Source organism: Dioscorea cayenensis, chromosome 18 (assembly GCF_009730915.1).
Source record: "Dioscorea cayenensis subsp. rotundata cultivar TDr96_F1 chromosome 18, TDr96_F1_v2_PseudoChromosome.rev07_lg8_w22 25.fasta, whole genome shotgun sequence".
NCBI lineage: Eukaryota > Viridiplantae > Streptophyta > Magnoliopsida > Dioscoreales > Dioscoreaceae > Dioscorea > Dioscorea cayenensis.
In genome coordinates this window covers 923,827-941,702 of record NC_052488.1, presented here as the reverse complement: position 1 = coordinate 941,702, position 17,876 = coordinate 923,827, and the positions used below count along the sequence as shown (strand labels likewise).

The window sequence follows — 17,876 nt, the reverse complement described above, 5'->3', positions numbered from 1 at the left end:
ACGATTCTTCGAGTTGGAAGTCGTATACCAAGAGCGGGCCCTTCTTGACTCTCGCTGCAGAGATCGATAACCGCACCAATAAATTCGGGGATCGGGGAAAGCATGCTGACTTTCAGGCCTGAAGATGTGGCAATCGTTCTTGGCCTACATTGCGATGGGGAGGCAGTCGTGTTTCAGAAGAAGAAAACACGGTCAGCTTTCGAAGAGAGGTATTTATCGAAGACGTACGAGAGACACAGAGACTCCATCAGGAGCACTCTTCAGCAACTCGTTGGACAGAGGGGAGAAGAGGAGAATTTTGCCAAACTACTGATGGTGTACCTCCTGGGTACAATCCTCTTCATTCTGTTTCATTTTGAGGTTCTGTTCTTGTTGGATGATATTGTAGTCCGCAGGGTACATTATCGGGTAGGGTTCTGTTTCATTTTCATTTTCATTATCGGCTAATATCAACATTTATTTTTAAGCGTATAATGATAACTTTTTGCCCTTTTAACTTTCGTTTTCTCTGTTTAAGTTTAGGTTTCTCTGTTTAAATTTAATATTTTTCTCATTTAAAAATATCCTTATTATTTAATAATATCAATGTAATTACAACAAAAAAATATACTTAATATTTTTCTGCTTAAAAATATCCTTATTACTTAATAATCTCTTATAGAGTGTAATGTAATGTTCCGATTTTTTTATGTGCGACGGGAGTGGAAAGCGCTGGGGAACCGAGCGTGTATTAGTCACGCTGGGGAACCGCTAGCACCATCCCGTTAGTACATTTTAAGCGGATACAAATTTATTTTAAACGATAAAAAAATAACGATTAAAGCAGAGAATAAAAATATTTAAAAGCGTAAGAGATATATTTAAATATAAAGTTCAATATTTAAACAATAATAAGAAGTATATACACAATGCCTAGTTTGACAATGATTCATTCCACGATCTGCGATTGTGACACGAAAGCGTGGCGATGGCTACAACGCAACTTGCGGACCTCGGGACGCTACGACTCGATCCTCTTTCGCTCTAGGACACCCGGGTTGCCTTCTCGTCACAGGTGATCGCAAAATGCAGTTCGCGATTTTTCATCCATCGACTGTCGTTTGTCTCGGTATGGGGAATATAGCTTCCTTATACGCCATTTTTGAAGTCGAAGCTTCCTTCCACGATCACCCGGGTGTTTCTCGTTCTTGATGAATTTGAAGTCAAAATTCCTTTTGATTGCAAAAATTCCTAAGTGCGTCTCCGAAATGTTCAACGCCTTCAAAAACATTGTCGATATCCAACGACAACACTTGACTTGATCGAATGAGGAAGGAAGGCATGCCACACCCTCGAGCTCGCCATGATGTGGAGCAGCGCTACCAGATTCGAATTCCGGCAACACTTTTAGTTTAAGCGAACACGATCAATATTTAAATAGAGACACAAAATATTTAAAGCGATAAACATAAATCTTAAAGCGTTAAAAACAAAAAGTTAAATAATAAGTTAATAAGTTAATCGGAGACAATAGTGTTTTAAATGGAAACTTGATAAATGTAAAGCAGATGGCAGGGGATAATAAACAATAATTAACTTCTACAACTATATAAACATAAGCGAGAAGAAACTTACAACGAGAAGAACTCGTTTTTCGGTGAGGATACGATGCCACATCATCCTGCTCAACAACAAGATCAACAACGTAACATTTGAAGATGGAGTGCACGCGTGACACATGCTGCTGGAAGTCAACCTCGTTTTATATGAGACATACTGCTTTTATGTCCATCGGGTGTGATAAACTTCACCTCGACTACGGAAATATCGAGACCCCATCGCTCACATATTTCAGCTAACATCGATTCCCAAGAAGTCGTGCAGTGAACATTAGCACTCGTCCCTCCCCGTTGTATCTAGCAATAGCACAAAAAAACTCTCCATAATTTAATCGGAAGAGCTAAAATTGAATACACCAAATGAGAAGAAGAAAAAGAAGAAGAACAAGAACAAGAACAAGAACAAGAACAAGAACAAGAAGAACAAGATATGAGCCTTCTAAACTTTGTTTGAGAAAAAAAGCAAGCGAGGCATGAAAAAACTATGCATAAAGAAAGTTATGATTGGGCGTCATTTTTCCCACCTTTTGCAAGGGCAAAAAAGGAATTTCATATCGTGGACCCACTTCAACTTACCGGCGGGGGGTTAAAAGGAATGTAAAATATAACAGAGGGCTGTCTGGGGTGTGCAAAAGTTGGAGGGGGTTTTTGGGAAGTTTTGAAAATTACAAGGGGTGAACAGTAATTTTCCCTAAATAAATTGTTAAAATTAATTATATAATTATAATATATTGAAATATGTATTTATATTATAAATAATTAATAATAAATAATGTTAAATATTTATCATTAAACATAATCCACTATCTTATATAACATCATACAATTTACCTACAAGAGTATTGATGTAATTTTACTACATTTTACTTTTTGACTTTTTCTATTCTCGATACTTATTCCCTTAAACAAAACACATTATCTTTATTTCTCTCATTTCAATTCTAATTTCTTTTCTTTTCCCATTCTCTCTATTCTCATTCATATTCAACAATCCAAATAGGCCTTAAGTACTTGTGTAATAGTTCAACCATTTGTGTTATAATGGATTGTCTACCGTATTCCCATTTGTAAATCAAACAAGTTTTTAATCTTTCAACCATTACCTTTGAATATAGTTTAAACAATTTATAAAAAAATTTATTTTTAAATATATTCATATAAAAATAAAAAATTTGGTTATTTCAAATAAAAACTTTCCCTCGTAATTATATTTTAATTTTTTTAACCAAACTTCCCTAATTATGCTCTCCAACTTATGATCTTGTTTTGGACTTTTAATTTAATAAAAAATTAATTTTGGGTTACTTTTTTTTTTCTATTATAAAACTACAACAATTGGATTTATTTAACAAATACATTTAAGAATTATTGTCCAAGAAAATCACATTTACCATTTTTGCAGTAGGTAAATAATAGTACTATAAATTTTTATATCAAAAAGTAAAAAATTCAACTCGTTTCTAAACCACAGTTGAGGATTTGGATTATTAAAATCCGACTGCATTTCAAAGCACAATTAATGTATAATTTTTCATAAGAAATAAGACAAGCGCATATTAGCAATGTGGACAACCGTGGATTTTATGATTTGATCTAGTGCCATTCCTAAAATGTGCACAAACATGGAATAAACTCAACAAGTACTTATATTCCCATCTCACGTGGCTTTGGATTTTGATAAGGTGTTATCCCCAAAACAAAAATATTATACGCGGAACCAATACTAATATACAAAAAATAACTGTAAGTAATAAATAATTAGTTTTTGATTTTAAATTGTTGTTTCAAAAGTAAATATTCTTAAAAAAATTATTATGGTTTTCTAGTTTTTGCAGGCATATGTTTATTTTTTTGTTTTTTTAAATTATATGGTTTCTCTGGTTTAAAAAAGAAAAATTTGTTAACAAATCATAATTCACTGTGCCAAGGCCGCCAAGTAGTCAATTTATTATAAAAAAATACCACACATATAAAAAAAATACATGATTTTCAATATGATTTTGTATGTATTTTAGAATTTAATTTAATTTTTTATTTATTAGAATTTTGAAAAATTATTAATAAATTTTTAAAAAAATATATTTTTTTATACCAAATGAAAAAGATTTTTTTAAATAAAATAATTATTTAATCCTTGTGAGTTATCACTGGTAAAGACTTATTAACTATGTTTTTACTAGCTGAATATAGTTTAAAAATGGAAAAAATAAATAAATAAATCAAATCTCAGTCTGTTTTTTTCTTGCAAAAGAAATTACAAGTGTTTTTAAAATTTTCAAAAAACAATTTAACCGCGGTTAAATACTTCATGGGACCCACTAGTGAACAATCACCGACTTGAAAAGACGATGACGGAGAATGACGTCATGGTGATCACACTTCCTTCCTTACCGTACAAGCTTCATCGAGATCCATCGCTGCTTCTCATGGCGTCCGGCAACCTTGGCCTCGTCGTCATCGCCGTCGATGGCAGCGAGGAGAGCATGAACGCCCTCCGCTGGGCTCTCACCAACCTCCGCCTTCGTCCTCAATCGGAAACCGACGGATCTGGTGGCTCTTTCCTCGCTCTCCACGTCCAATCCCCTCCCTCCATCGCCACCAGCCTCAACCCCGGTGCCATCCCATTCGGCGGCCCCAGTATGATCCTTTTGTGCTTCGATTCCAATTTCAATCCCTCTGATTGTTGATTGTTGATTGTTGATTGTTGATTCCTGGCAGGTGATGTTGAGGTGCCGGCTTTCGCTGCGGCAATCGAGGCGCACCAGCGGCGTATCACTGATGCGATCTTGAATCGTGCTTTTGAGATTTGTGATGAATTGCATGTGAGTGTGTGACCTTGGATTTGTTTGTTTGAATGAATTGTTTTTTTTTCTTTCGATTTTTTTGATGGTTTTGGGGATTTTTGTTGATTTTGAAGGTGAAAGCGAAAACGGAAGTGGTGGTGGGGGATCCCAAGGATAAGATTTGTGAGGTGGTGGACAAGTTACATGCTGATTTGCTTGTGATGGGATCCCGTGGTTTTGGGCCGATCAAGAGGTCATAATCCAAAATTCTCATTCATTTTCTGATTTTTGCACTGTGAATTGCTCCTTGTTTTACTAGCAAATGCTTTTTGATGCTGATGAAGTAGTATAGTTTTCTAAGTGCTTTTTTTCTCTCTATGCTTGCTTTGTTATACATGCCTAGTTTGTCATTCCCCTGAGGATTGTTTCTTGAGAGTTTTAGATTATGCAAAGTGTTGCACCTATGAGAACATTCTGTATTGATATGAGTATTTTACTTGAATCTAGTTTCCAAAAATGTAGGGTTTTCTTCTATAACAATAGAATCAGTTCAAGGTATGCTAACTCTTCGAATTATTTTAAGTTTGATTGCTTTAATTTGTAATCCTCTAAAATGTTCTTTAAGACTGAAAAGTATCAACAATTCTTCTCTGGATATATACTTGCTTTATAATATTTGATCATATGTGCTCTGTTTTTTGATATACGGGAATTTGGTTTCTTAGAATTTTTTTGCTTTTTGTGCTTGTGCCTCATTGGAGTCTTTGATGATGTATTCTTCAGTTGGTTTATTGTAGACATTGATACAAGCATTTGTGAGGTATTTTTCAAGATAGATTTGATTCATTATAAGTTATAGTACGTGCTGATTAAGAAGCTTTTTTTTTTTTAAATTACAATTGCGTACTTCGGAAATGGCATTTAAGTTCCACTTACTCATCTTCATTATCACGCATATTTGTTTTAATATTTCTTTAGCAAACGGTATGTTTTTTGTTGGTATATTTACTATAGTGATCCAATTTGGGTAAGTGAATGAGCCTTTCTGTTGGTTCTTCCTTTTTAAGCATATGAAGTACTTTCAAATACTCTCAAGTTAGTTCTCTCAATTGTATTCCATAACATCTATTATAGAGTGAAGCTATTAGCAAGCCTTGTGATGATATTGTACTCAAAGTGAAATAGAAGCAAATATTCCGATGTCTAGTACTAGAAGTTAGAACAGTGCATTATTGGAGAATGGAGGGATGGGAGTAATGTCATGGACTATGAATTTTTGTATTGATTTGGGCTTGTCTAGACAACTGTTTGATACCAAATATGATTTCGAGTGGTTATTGTCAAATACTGTGGCTGTCAGAAAAGTTCATCAGTGCTTCTAGTGCTTTGTTTACACATTCCCTATAAAACTCTGTTTTGATGCCCTAATTGTCATTTGAATTTTGAACACAATTAAATGTTTTGGTGGATGAAGGGCAAGTTTGATAGTAGGCTATCTTTTGGTTAATGTATGGTTAAATGGTTTGAAGAATTGAAACCAATTGGGCCCTCTAAAATTTATGTCTTTGTTTGTTTTGGCTCCTAAACTAATTAAAAAATGTTCATTTTGGTCTCTAAGCTGCATAGATTCTTTTATTTTGGTCTCTTTGCCTAATGTGACAACCGATGTGTCAAACATTAGGCGCATTTGACAGGGGCCAAAACAAACAAATTCACGTAGTTTAGGTGCCAATAGTCGCTTTAACTGTAGTTTTAATCATGTATTTTTTCCATTCAGTATATGGTTAGAGCACCCTTGTAGTGCACGTAGATGATACATCAAGTGTTTGACTTGTCCACATAAAACTATTTTGTGTTATCTTGGAAAGTCTTAACTAGCATTCCAATTTTACTTTGGCTAACCCCCTAACTCTGGTGGGGACTCTGTCTCTTAATTGCAGCAATTGCTATCAATATTTATTTTGCAAAATTTCTGCAACAATGATTTCTTTTCCCATTTGCCATGTTCTTCTTTATGCATATTTCAGTTGCCCTTTTTTTAAAGCTAAATTATCTGAATCTAAACAAACCTGATGCTGTTTCAGAATGTTCTTGGGGAGTGTAAGCCACTACTGCATCAACCAGGTTAGCTGCCCGGTAGTCGTAATAAAGGGTACTTCTTGAGGATCCCAATTTCGTTATATATATATATATATATATATATATGTCATGTTGTGCTATTATAGGTTAACTTGCTTATGTGTCTATTATCTGCTTTATTGTGCGATTTGGTCGGCATGTTTCACCGTGTAATGTAATGTTCCTCGTTAACTCTGAAGAATCAGAGCTTGTGCATATAGACTCAATCCATGTGTTATTTTTGTTAGCTCACACTCTTATTTGATTCTTGAAGATTATCTTGTGGATTTGTTCCTTCACTATGAGACACCCAGTCATGTGTGTTTATATACAGACATAAACAGAACCCTTTTGAGTTATTAGGAACACCCAAGGTATGTTGTTGATTGTTTGCAAGCACTTCAATAAGGGAGTTTTGAATAAATAGAGATTCTTAGCAATAGAACTTATGGATTGTTTTGATGGTCCAAAATAAAACAACGTTTTTAATCAATTCTTTTGTTTTGTTTGTGAATTTTAAAGATTCTTTTGGTGAAAATAATGAAACAAGACGAGCATCATTCTTTCTAAATTTTCTGTTTTTTTTTTTATCTATAAGCATAAACTTCAAGCTTATAGTGGATTAATTATTGAATGGGTACTTTAAAGATCAAGAAAAAAGATATTAAGTGTGTAAAGCTAACCAAATTGTTATTCAAAGTGAAACAAAATATTGATGTTTTGGAAGAGATAATTCCGGTGGAGGTAAATTAACATAAAAAGATAGATAAGTTTTCTGAATAAAAAGCTTGGTTTTAATTTGCCAGTGTAATTTGAGATGAGTAATTCATGTATATATTTTGTATTAATGTTTATCCATCGGTTTAGTGCAATACACAGGAGCTTGTTGCTCGTGTGCCGTATCACATCCTTTATATTTGTTTATTTGTTGCCATTGGGTGTAATACATGGGATATATATATATATATATATATATATATATATATATATATATATATATATATATATATATATATATATATATATATATATATATAATTAAAAAAAAACATTCAAAGATTTAATAAGGAAAATGTTCATAGTTTAGTGGTATTGGTAAAATATGGTGTGAGAATTTAAGAGCTTTGAGTTCAAGTTTTGTTGGACATAGCGGTATTATCAGGTTTTAGTTGTGGGTTTGGGTCTACAGGCTGAGGCTGGATCAATTAATTATCGGTTTGGACGTATATGTTGGGCAATCAATTCTCGGTATGTAATATATGTTCTTAATTAACTTGTGTTTGTCGTATTTGTCAAGAAGATGATGATGATAAGGAATTCATTAACATAACAAATATCTTATGTAAAATTGTTATATGTATATTTTAGTAAATTGCTTATGAATTTTGAATTCCAATTTATTTTATTTTATCAATTAAACACTTTCTTAATTCGTTTGCAATATATATTCTCAGTCTAAATTTCTAGAGGCTTATTACCGGCTCAATTTGTTATATGCATGGTGCCAAGTTGCAATTCGTGAGAAGCCAGGACAATAGCAAAACTACACATAAATAAATAAATAAATAAATTGTAATAAATTTTATAAAATAAAGTAAAGTTGGTTGAAATTTTATATAAGATAAACATTATAATTATTTATTATTTATATTTTGTGGGTAAACAATTTATATGCCCATGTAACTAATTGCCCACTTATGTGAAGGAAACTTGAGATTTTTTTTTTAAAGAAAAAAAAAATATGAATTATTTTCACTAATAATGGAGGACCTTGGCGCAAAAACATAAGGACCTCTTTGGTTTCCATTCCAATCAACAAGGAGTCACAGATGAAGAAAATTGCCTACAATTCTTCCACGTTTTCTTTCAAATTAATTGTTATTTTTTTATAAATATATATTTTATCTTTTTAAGGCTATATGTTTATTTATTTTTATTTTTATTTTTTTATTATATATATATATATATATATATATATATATATATATATATATATATATATATATATATATATATATATATATATATATGACAATATTTAAACAACAACAATATAAAATAAATATAATAGAAATTATATATATTCGCACATACACACACATGAAATATCCAGTTATTTACCAAAAAAAAAAACAGATAATTTATATTAACATAAACAATTAGTGGTAAAGTTATATATCTTTATTCATGATTTTTTTTATATAAATATATTTATAAGTTGACGTTTATAAAAGTGAGATAGGTACCCCAAATTGAGTGATTAATATTTTGATGTTTATTTATAAGTTGCGTTTATATACGTGATCATATTGTATATAAACCATTTTTTTTTAAAACTATATTTTATAAGTGTTTTCTATTTTGAAAATTTATTTCTAATATCTATCAAACGCAAATAAATTTTCCAAAAAAAAAAATTATATAAATTAAATTCAAAGAAAAAGGAAATGAAAATGTTCTAGATTGTTGCTTTTGTTGGGGTTCTTTTCGAAAATTTGCTAAGCTTATGAATTTCAACTTTTCAAGGGTGTGATTTGTAAAAAGAATCCCAACAATAATACTCATCGCGGTTGCTTCGCTCGCTCACAAGCGCAATGGAAAATTTGGTTTGAAATCTGAGAACGAGGAATCGGAGAAGAGAAATTCAATCAAAAAGCTCAAGATCCTCAAGAATTAGAGATCTATGAGGTGCAAGCAAGCGTTGATTTTGTGGTATTTAATCGGATCTAGGGTTTATGTTCTTAGGAATGATTTGAATTCATTGTTTTCTCAGTTATGTCTGATCTAGATAATTGCTTTTTTATAGTGTTCATTTTGCGAAATTTTGTGAAGTAAAGGAATCAGAAGTGATTTGAAATAGAGTTCAAATGATTTTGTTTGAAATGAAACTAGGAAAGGTTGCATCTTGGAAAGGCTTAAATTTTAAAGTTTTGCAGAGCAATGTAAGAGGAATGATTCTGGCCTTGATTTTGCAAAAAAATGTTTGAAATAATGTTTGTTATTGTTAATTTGCAATGTTCTAACTTTTTCATTGATTAGTTTTTGTCCTTTTAATGCAAACAACTGTAACCGATAAATTTTGATACCTTTGTAGAATGTTCTAGAGTTTTGCAGGAGGATTAGGGCAAGAGAATATGCATGGGATACTGAGTTCTGTGACATACATTGTGTTATGAGCCTTGATTTCACAAAAAAGCATGTTTGAAATAATGTTTATTATTGCCAATTTGCAATGTTTTAAGTTTTGCATTGATTAGTTATTGTCTTTGTAATGCAAACAACCGTAAACGATAAAATTTGATACTTTTGTGGGATGTTCCAGAGTTTTGATGGAGGATTAGGGCGAGAGAATATGCATTGGGTACTTGAGTTCTGTGACATCATGCACATCTATAAATTTTTTTTTGAAATGCTGATGGGCATATGTGAATAGGATACAATTTCCAGCTCTCAATATCTGAAATTAACCGTGATGCAGGAAATAAATCTTGAATCATTGCATTTGCTTGAAATTGAGGAGGTGAGAAGATTGATGAAGTTAGATGGGCAATGTAGGATGAGAGGCCCTGATTTGGGTCTCTAAGGCATTATCAGAAGCCACTAGTACAGAATTGAATAAGATACCATTTTATCTTCCTTTGCGGTATGAGTCTAAGACGAAGATCTGCAGCTCCGCCGGCACAGGCAATGTCTTTCACAAACCGAAGCTCCAAAGACCAATATTGTGCAGTAACGACTGTGTCTTCTGATAAGTGGATCTGGGCATTCTGCTTGGCCTTCCGGGTGGTAAACTCTCTGCTGGTACAAACCTACTTCAATCCAGATGAGCATTGGCAAACCCTTGAGGTTGCCCACAATATCACCTTTGGGTATCCATCCATCCGTTCATTCATTCAATTGTTTCTTGATTCTCTGTTATGAAACTGACATTTGGTCCTCTTTTTCCTTTCTAGGTATGGGCATCTCACCTGGGAGTGGAAGAAGGGTATCCGGAGCTACCTTCATCCTCTGCTTTTTGCGCTTCTTTATAAGGTCATGGGCTTTCTCCACTTGGACACCCCGTGGTTAATGGTACTTGATCAGATCTCTCTCTTTCTTTATGCCCCCTCAAATGTTATGGTGTGATTCTAATAATTAATTGAAAGCAGTTTGAATGTATAAACAGAGGAAAGCTCCGCGTGTTCTGCAATCTGTGTTTGCTTCATTTGCTGATCTCTACCTATATAAGCTTTCTCGGCTCATCTATGATGCACGTGTTGCTCGATGGACGGTATCCTTTTCTTTGTATTTTAATCAATTCTTAAAATCATCAGAATTGACTGTATTTTCTTTTTTATTTTTCATAATATGATATAAATTGCTCAATTTTTTTGTGTAGCTCTTTTGCCAATTGGTGAACTGGTTTATGTTCTATTGCATCACAAGGACACTTGTGAATAGCTTGGAGACTGTCTTGACTGTCGTGGGGTTGTTTTATTGGTCTTCTTTTGCAAGTTCTTCTAAGAAACATCCATCTGGTTCAAGGAAATTGGCTTTGTTTATTGCATCATTAGCTTGTGCAATTCGGCCGACCAGTGCTATTACATGGTTATATGTCGGGTTTGTGGATCTTTGGCAGGAAAGAAATCGGTTGAAGCTCATCTTTCTTGAGGTGATTCCTATAGGGTATGTTTTCAGTTGTGGTGATAGATGCATATCCTACTTTCTTCTAATTAATTAAGCTGGCTAAATTTTCATGCTTGGGAGAACACTCAACCATTGCTAGTAAGTTTAATAAACTCAATGAAGGGGTTTATAAGTTTGATCAAATTAGTGGAAAGTGAGTCATTTCTTAAGGTTCTTATTATTGAGCACACTGCTACACTTACAACTCCTGTGGGGAAATCAGGAATTATCTTGTGGCATGCTGACAGAAGAAATGAACATGTGATTCATTTCTTGAAATGGCATAAATTGCGATACTCCAATTGATGATAGTCTCACATTTTGCTTTTAAATGATTCATCAGTGTATGTGTTGTAGCACTTTTAATTGGCTGCATTTCCTAGATTCTGAATGATACTTTTGACTGTGACAGGCTTTCGGTTTTGGGGTTGACGAGTATCTTGGACTGGTGGATGTATAGGTCAATGGTATTTGTGCCTCTTAATTTTCTTAAATTTAATTTCTTTTCAGCCGGAGGGGACTATTATGGAACCCACCCGTGGCATTGGTACTTCAGTCAGGGATACTCAGTCATGCTTTTCACCTTCTTGCCATTTTCACTGATTGGCATTTTTAGATCAAAAGATTGGAGGTTTTCTGGCCTCATTGCTTGGGTTTTAGGTGTTTACAGCATTCTCGGTCACAAGGAATTCAGGTACACTTATTCATTCTAGCAACTATTTTGTTTTAACTTGTTCTCTTATTTGCATATTTGCTGGCTTTGTATAGGTTTGTCCTGCCAGTGCTTCCATTATCCCTGATGTTCTCCGGGTATTCATTAGCAGAGCTTTCAGATTCAGATTCCAAAAGAAAAAATACAAAAGCTTCTTCTAGACGTCCTTCTAGAGCACAAGTAGCTATTCTATTTCTTGTTGCGACAAATGTTCCAATGGCATTGTATATGAGTCTAGTTCATCAGGTAAGGCTAATCTTATGTTATTTTGCAAATTTTATTTTTAAAAAAAATTCAATAATTACTATTCATGTTCTTGTTACAAATTCTAGGCTTATATTGTCTCATTAATTGTCTTGTTTCTTGTAAATTTGTTAGTCACAGAGGGAGTGAGGACACAATAATTTAGATTATGTTACAAATTTTATTATCTTAAAGATTTGTTATTTCTGTTATTGTTTACATTGCAAGGCTTAGAATGGTCATCTTTACTTTGCTATTATAGTCTTGTTGTCTTATTTCTTACTTGAAAATTTGTCGGCCAGAGAGGAAGTGAGGATGCAATTTACTATTTATCCAAACAAGCCTCTGATGGAAAAGTGAAGAGTGTTTTATTCCTAATGCCTTGTCATTCTACACCTTATTACTCTTCTCTACATAGCAACTTGCCGATGCGCATCTTAGATTGCTCCCCGAGGTAACTCTGATAAACACTAGTTGCATATCCCACATTCGACTAAAAATTTCTTTATTTTGATGCTATTCTTGTGTGATATGCAGTGATAATAAGGGCTATGTGGACGAGTCTGACCGATTCATGAGCAATCCTGTTGGGTTTGTTTCGACCATGTTGGAAAATTCATCGCTGCCGAGCCATCTGGTAATGTTTGAGTCTGAAGAAAAACATCTTAGAGAGCTTCTGGTTTCACATTCCTATAAAGAGGTAAAAACTATTGTTAGATCGGTTTATGGTTTATGCTACACTCATCATTCTTTTTATTTTTAAAAGTTTAGTTCTATCGACTAAAGCAAGGAATGTTAGAACTTTTGTTTGTAATCTTTCTTCAACTAATACTAGTTTTCATTCTTCAAACAGAATTATATAGCCAATGTTGCTGAAAAGATGGATTATGATGAGCATTCGATAAAACTTGTTTGTGGATTTATTGTTTATAAGTAAACTAAGCATTAGGATTTACATCTGTGATAGGCTTTTGAAGAATGCGTTTACGGAGTTATCGTCAATAATTAAACTAAGCATTGTATTCACATCGATGAATGTGTGTGTTGAGCTATTGTTGAAAATCATTCTTCGTTCATCCACAGGTTAAGAGATTTTTCCATGCACATTTCAAAGTAGATCGGGATCTTCAAGCGTCGGTTGTTATATATTCGTCAACAATCCCAACATGACACAGGTATTAACCTGATCAACCTCGCAAGATATATCGTTTTCTAACTTTGTAATTTCTTGGTTGATATGATTCATTCATAGCATTGATTAAAAAGAATTGGTAGAACATCATGAGTTTAGTGCAATGATCAGTTCACTTATGCAAAAATGATGTTTTTAGTGAATATGATAACCTGAATGATTTACTAGCCTTTTGGGATCCACAAGATTTATATATTAACGTTTTACTACATCAATTTGATGAAGCTATTATATGATAACTTGAATGATTTACTAGCCTTTTGGTAGAGCCTCAAGTTATTCTATGTATGATGGATAAAAGGGAGAACATGATTTGTGGAATGTGGTTAATTCCTTTTCCAAAAAAATAAATAAATAAATAAATAAATAAATAAAATATATTGATCTAACTTTCATAAATGAAGGGCTTATTAATATTATTATTATTTGGGAAAAGTACAAAAGAAAATCTTTTAAAAAACTATAAGTCATTGTAATCATCATTTGTTATTTAACAAGATGAGAAACCACTGTAGATTAGGGGGCCTGACATTGGCGCTGTTAAGTGGCAAAGTTAGTCATCTCAATGATCAGTGGCTGCATTGCTAGTCTATGGCACATTTGATGGCCAACCTATACACATATATGAAGTTAATTTTTCAATAAATTCGTGCAACTTAGAAGCCAGAAGGTGATGGCACGGTTCAGTGGTGAATGTGGCTCCCTCATGTGTTTGTCTTTGGGTTCTAACACTTGTCGTTTTTTTCAAAAAAAAAAAAAATTTTGATGGTTAAAAAGTTTTAAATTTAAAAAGAATGATAGGGTGAAATTAGAAATATACAATTTTTTTAAAAAAAATTAGAAAAATTAAAATTGAAAAAAGAAATCAATTCATTATACCTCACACCTCATGAGAATCAAACCACTGTTTTTAAGTAAAATATTATTATTTATCTTTAATAAAAAAATATTATTATTTATCTTCAATAAAAAAAAACCATGATAATTATTTATCATGGCATTCATATGAATTATGCCTATTTATTATACACGCATATCGTTTAATTTCTATTTACTTAAATTTATGGTATTTACACTACATTAAATATTAACATTATATTTAAATTTTTACTTTTTTTTTTAATAAAAATTGAGATATTAGAGAAAACCAACATAATTGAACTTTTTTGTTGATGTTCTTACCTATTTATTTAAAACATGGTTAATTAGTTTCGATTAGACCAATTATATTACCGACTCAGTTGAACAATTGAACTGGTAAATTTGAATCAACCCAAAGATTATGTAATATTGAACTGTGCCTCATAACAAGACCCATGATTAAGAAGGCTTGTTACGTTGCACCTTGAGTTTCAATATATTAAATCTCTTTGTTTTTTAATTGGATGTATTTAAATTGATATCTTTTTTTAACCTGAAAATAAACAATTGTAAATGTCTGTTTAATTGTTTATAAATTTTTAAAGTTTAAAATGAAACATAAATCATTTTATCTTGATAGTCATAATAGAATGGGAACTTCTAAACCATTAGATATTGTATTGAAGACTAATAGATGCAGATTATTTTCCTTTGAATCTTCCTCTATTGATGAAGCTATTATATGATAGTCTTTTGGTAGAGCTAGGGGTGGCAATATTTTGTCTGGGCCCGTCTGCCCGGTTTTGTCCGGCCGGGAATAAAAAGGGTTTGGACAAAAGTTTTATTAATCCGGGTCGGGTTTGGGCAATGCTTGATTGTCCGAATTTAAATCCAGGCCGGATCCGGACAAAAAAATTTGGACAACCGGGCTTTTGTACCTCTAAAATTTAAAAAGCCCAAATCATGAGCCCAATTGTTTTTAAGTCCAATTTTTCAAAAACTTCAAACTTATATGGTTTTTTTTTTTATTAAGACTTCGAATTTTGTATGATTTGATTTGAGTTTTGGATTGTTGGATTTTTTTTTTTTTGTATTTAATGTGAATTAAATTAATATTTGAGTGAAGTTAAATGTAATTTATAAGATTCAGACAAAATTTGGTCATCCAGATAACCCGATTTTAAAAGAAATCGGGTCCGGACAAGTTAGGTTTGTCTGGATATAAATCCGGGCCCGGTCTGGGCAACAAGTTTACTTATTTATAGTAGTAATTGCCCGGATCTGGTTTTGTCTAGACCCGGATTTTTGCCACCCCTAGGTAGAGCATCATGTTATTCTATGTATAAATGAATAAAAAAAATAACATGATTTGTGATTAATTTCTTTCCAATATATATATACTAATCTAACTTTTACGGTGGAGAAGTTTTTCATTCTTTTTAATAAAATAGGGCGAAGTTAGTCACTTAAACAATGATGGCACACCTATTTTTGGTGGTTAAAATGTTCTAAACTTAAAAAAAAAATTATAAGTTGAAATTAGAAATATATAATTATAAAAATTTAAAAAAATTCCAATTGATCAATTCATTATAACTCACACCTCGTGAGAATCAAAGAAGATTTTTTTTTTTTAAAGTAAAATATTGTTATTTATCTCAATTCAAAAATCATGATAATCATGGCATTCATATGATTCATGTCTATTTATTATCCACGCATCTCGTCTAATTTGTATTTGTTTAAATTTATGGTAGTTACACTGCATTAAATCTTAAAAATATTATATTTTAAATTTTTAATGGTTTTTATATAAAAATAAATTGAGATGTTAGAGAAAACCTACATGTCTGAACATTTTTCTTGATATTCGAATTTGCTTATAAATTTTTGTAGCTAATTAGCTCAAGTGATGCAACCCGGTTTCATCGGAGTTAATAGATCGGATTATATAAAAATTAACACAAGTAATTGATCTAATTGAATTGGATCTAATGAAAGGATTATGCATTAAATTTATTTATTTATTTTACTTGAATTTGTATTTTAAATCATATTAGATTATTATGATATTTTTGTTCAATTTTATTTAAGACATTAAATTTATATTCATAAATTATAAAAATGACTATTTATTTATTAAACTTTTGCATTATTGTTCTTCAATTTTGATAATTTGTAATATATTTTATAAATTTACATACAATTAAAATTATAATTATTATATTTATGATCAGATCACCAATTCCACCTTGGTTCAACATTGACCTATAACTCATAAACCTTCTTAGGTTTCAAAGCATTGCATCTCTTCATTGTTTAATTATGATGAAAAGATGGATTATGATGAGCATTCGATAAAACTTGTTTATGAATTTATTGTTTATAAGTAAACTAAACATTAGGATTTACATCGGCGATAGGTTTTGGAACAATGTATTAACGGAACTATTGTCGATAATTAAACTAAGCATTGTGTTCACAGGTGAAGAGGTTTTTCCATGCACATTTCAAGGAATGATAAGTTGAAATTAGAAATATACAAATTTTTTAGAAAATTAGAAAAATTAATGAAAAAAAAATCAATTCATTATTCCTCACAATTCATGAGAATCAAATTAGATTTTTTTTTTAAAAGAAGTAAAATGTTATTATTTATCTCAATTCAAAAAACATGATAATCATGGCATTCATATGATTCGTGGCTATTTATTATCCACACATCTCAATTTTTATTTGTTTAAAATTTATGGTATTTACACTGCATTACATCTTAAAAACATTATATTTTAATTTTTAATTTTTTTACATAAAAATAAATTGAGATGTTAGAGAAAACCTTACATTATCTTAAAATTTTTCTTTATGCTCGAATTGGCTATAGATTTTTTTAGCTAATATTTTAAAATGATTGGTTCAACTTGGTTCAATCGTACCCGTTTGAATTAACGGGTTAGATTTTATAAAAATCAACACAAGGAATTAACCTAATTGACTCAAATTAGATCAACTTAGGGATTATATATTAAATTAAATTTTTATTTTTTAATGTTGTGTTTTGTTTGAATTTGTATTTTAAATTATATTCGATACATTTCAACATGTTTGTTGAATTTTGTAATATATTTTATATATTTATATACAATTAAAATTATAAAAAATATTTATTATATTCATGACCAATTAACCTTAGGTCAATCCGGATTTGACCATTGACCTATAACTCTGAAACCACTTTGAGTAATACCTAGAGATTAAGTTTTAAAACATTGCACCTCTTCACTATTAAATTATTTTTGTTTTTTTTTTTTATGAAAAATGTACTTAAACTAATATCTTTCTTCAACATGATAAACCATTGCAAATGCATTTTTTTAGTTATTTTAATCATTTATAAATTTTTTAAAGTTAAAATAAAACATAAATTATTTTATCTTGGTAGTTTATAATAAAATGAAAACTTCTTAATCATTGGGTATAATATCAAACGCTAAAAAATGCAAATCATCTTCCTTTGAATCTTTCTCTATATATCTTTTTCTTCTCTTCATCTGGGGCAAATTTATATTTATTATTTTTATTCAACTGAGCAATGAAAAAACAACTCAAATTTGAATTTTTACTAAAATTTTGAGCTTTTATTTAGAGTAAAAAAAAAAAGAATTTAAATTTGAAAATCTCTTAATATATCTAAATATACGAGA

General features: G+C 31.3%; 2 protein-coding genes across 4 annotated transcripts; both read left to right on the top strand.

Moving 5' to 3' along the window:
• The first annotated feature begins 3,886 nt into the window (after nt 1-3,886).
• Nucleotides 3,887-6,746, top strand: LOC120281652 (universal stress protein PHOS34). Its single transcript, XM_039288343.1, has 4 exons — nt 3,887-4,235; nt 4,317-4,420; nt 4,516-4,634; nt 6,466-6,746. Exons 1-4 carry the CDS (start codon nt 3,947-3,949, stop codon nt 6,542-6,544), a joined length of 591 nt encoding a protein of 196 aa, XP_039144277.1. The 5' UTR covers nt 3,887-3,946; the 3' UTR covers nt 6,545-6,746.
• Nucleotides 6,747-9,086: 2,340 nt separating this feature from the next.
• Nucleotides 9,087-13,438, top strand: LOC120282684 (GPI mannosyltransferase 3). Of its 3 annotated transcripts, none has more exons than XM_039289529.1 (10): nt 9,087-9,187; nt 9,978-10,368; nt 10,453-10,570; nt 10,665-10,769; nt 10,878-11,164; nt 11,577-11,858; nt 11,933-12,122; nt 12,422-12,573; nt 12,657-12,819; nt 13,203-13,438. In XM_039289529.1, exons 2-10 carry the CDS (start codon nt 10,145-10,147, stop codon nt 13,287-13,289), a joined length of 1,608 nt encoding a protein of 535 aa, XP_039145463.1. In that variant the 5' UTR covers nt 9,087-9,187; nt 9,978-10,144; the 3' UTR covers nt 13,290-13,438. The 3 variants fall into 3 exon arrangements, with proteins under 3 accessions (XP_039145463.1, XP_039145464.1, XP_039145465.1); XM_039289530.1 differs by having other exon boundaries at nt 9,098-9,211; XM_039289531.1 differs by lacking the exons at nt 9,087-9,187; nt 9,978-10,368 and having other exon boundaries at nt 10,482-10,570; nt 10,648-10,769.
• Nucleotides 13,439-17,876: the final 4,438 nt, after the last annotated feature.

Coding starts and splice junctions, on each gene's coding strand:
- LOC120282684 (XM_039289529.1), top strand. CDS start 10,145: ATGAGTCTAAGACGAAGATCTGCAGCTCCGCCGGCACAGGCAATGTCT. Junction 10,571..10,664: donor TGGACACCCCGTGGTTAATG/GTACTTGATCAG, acceptor ATGTATAAACAG/AGGAAAGCTCCGCGTGTTCT. Junction 10,770..10,877: donor CACGTGTTGCTCGATGGACG/GTATCCTTTTCT, acceptor TTTTTTGTGTAG/CTCTTTTGCCAATTGGTGAA.
- LOC120281652 (XM_039288343.1), top strand. CDS start 3,947: ATGACGGAGAATGACGTCATGGTGATCACACTTCCTTCCTTACCGTAC. Junction 4,421..4,515: donor AGATTTGTGATGAATTGCAT/GTGAGTGTGTGA, acceptor TTGATTTTGAAG/GTGAAAGCGAAAACGGAAGT. Junction 4,635..6,465: donor GGTTTTGGGCCGATCAAGAG/GTCATAATCCAA, acceptor ATGCTGTTTCAG/AATGTTCTTGGGGAGTGTAA.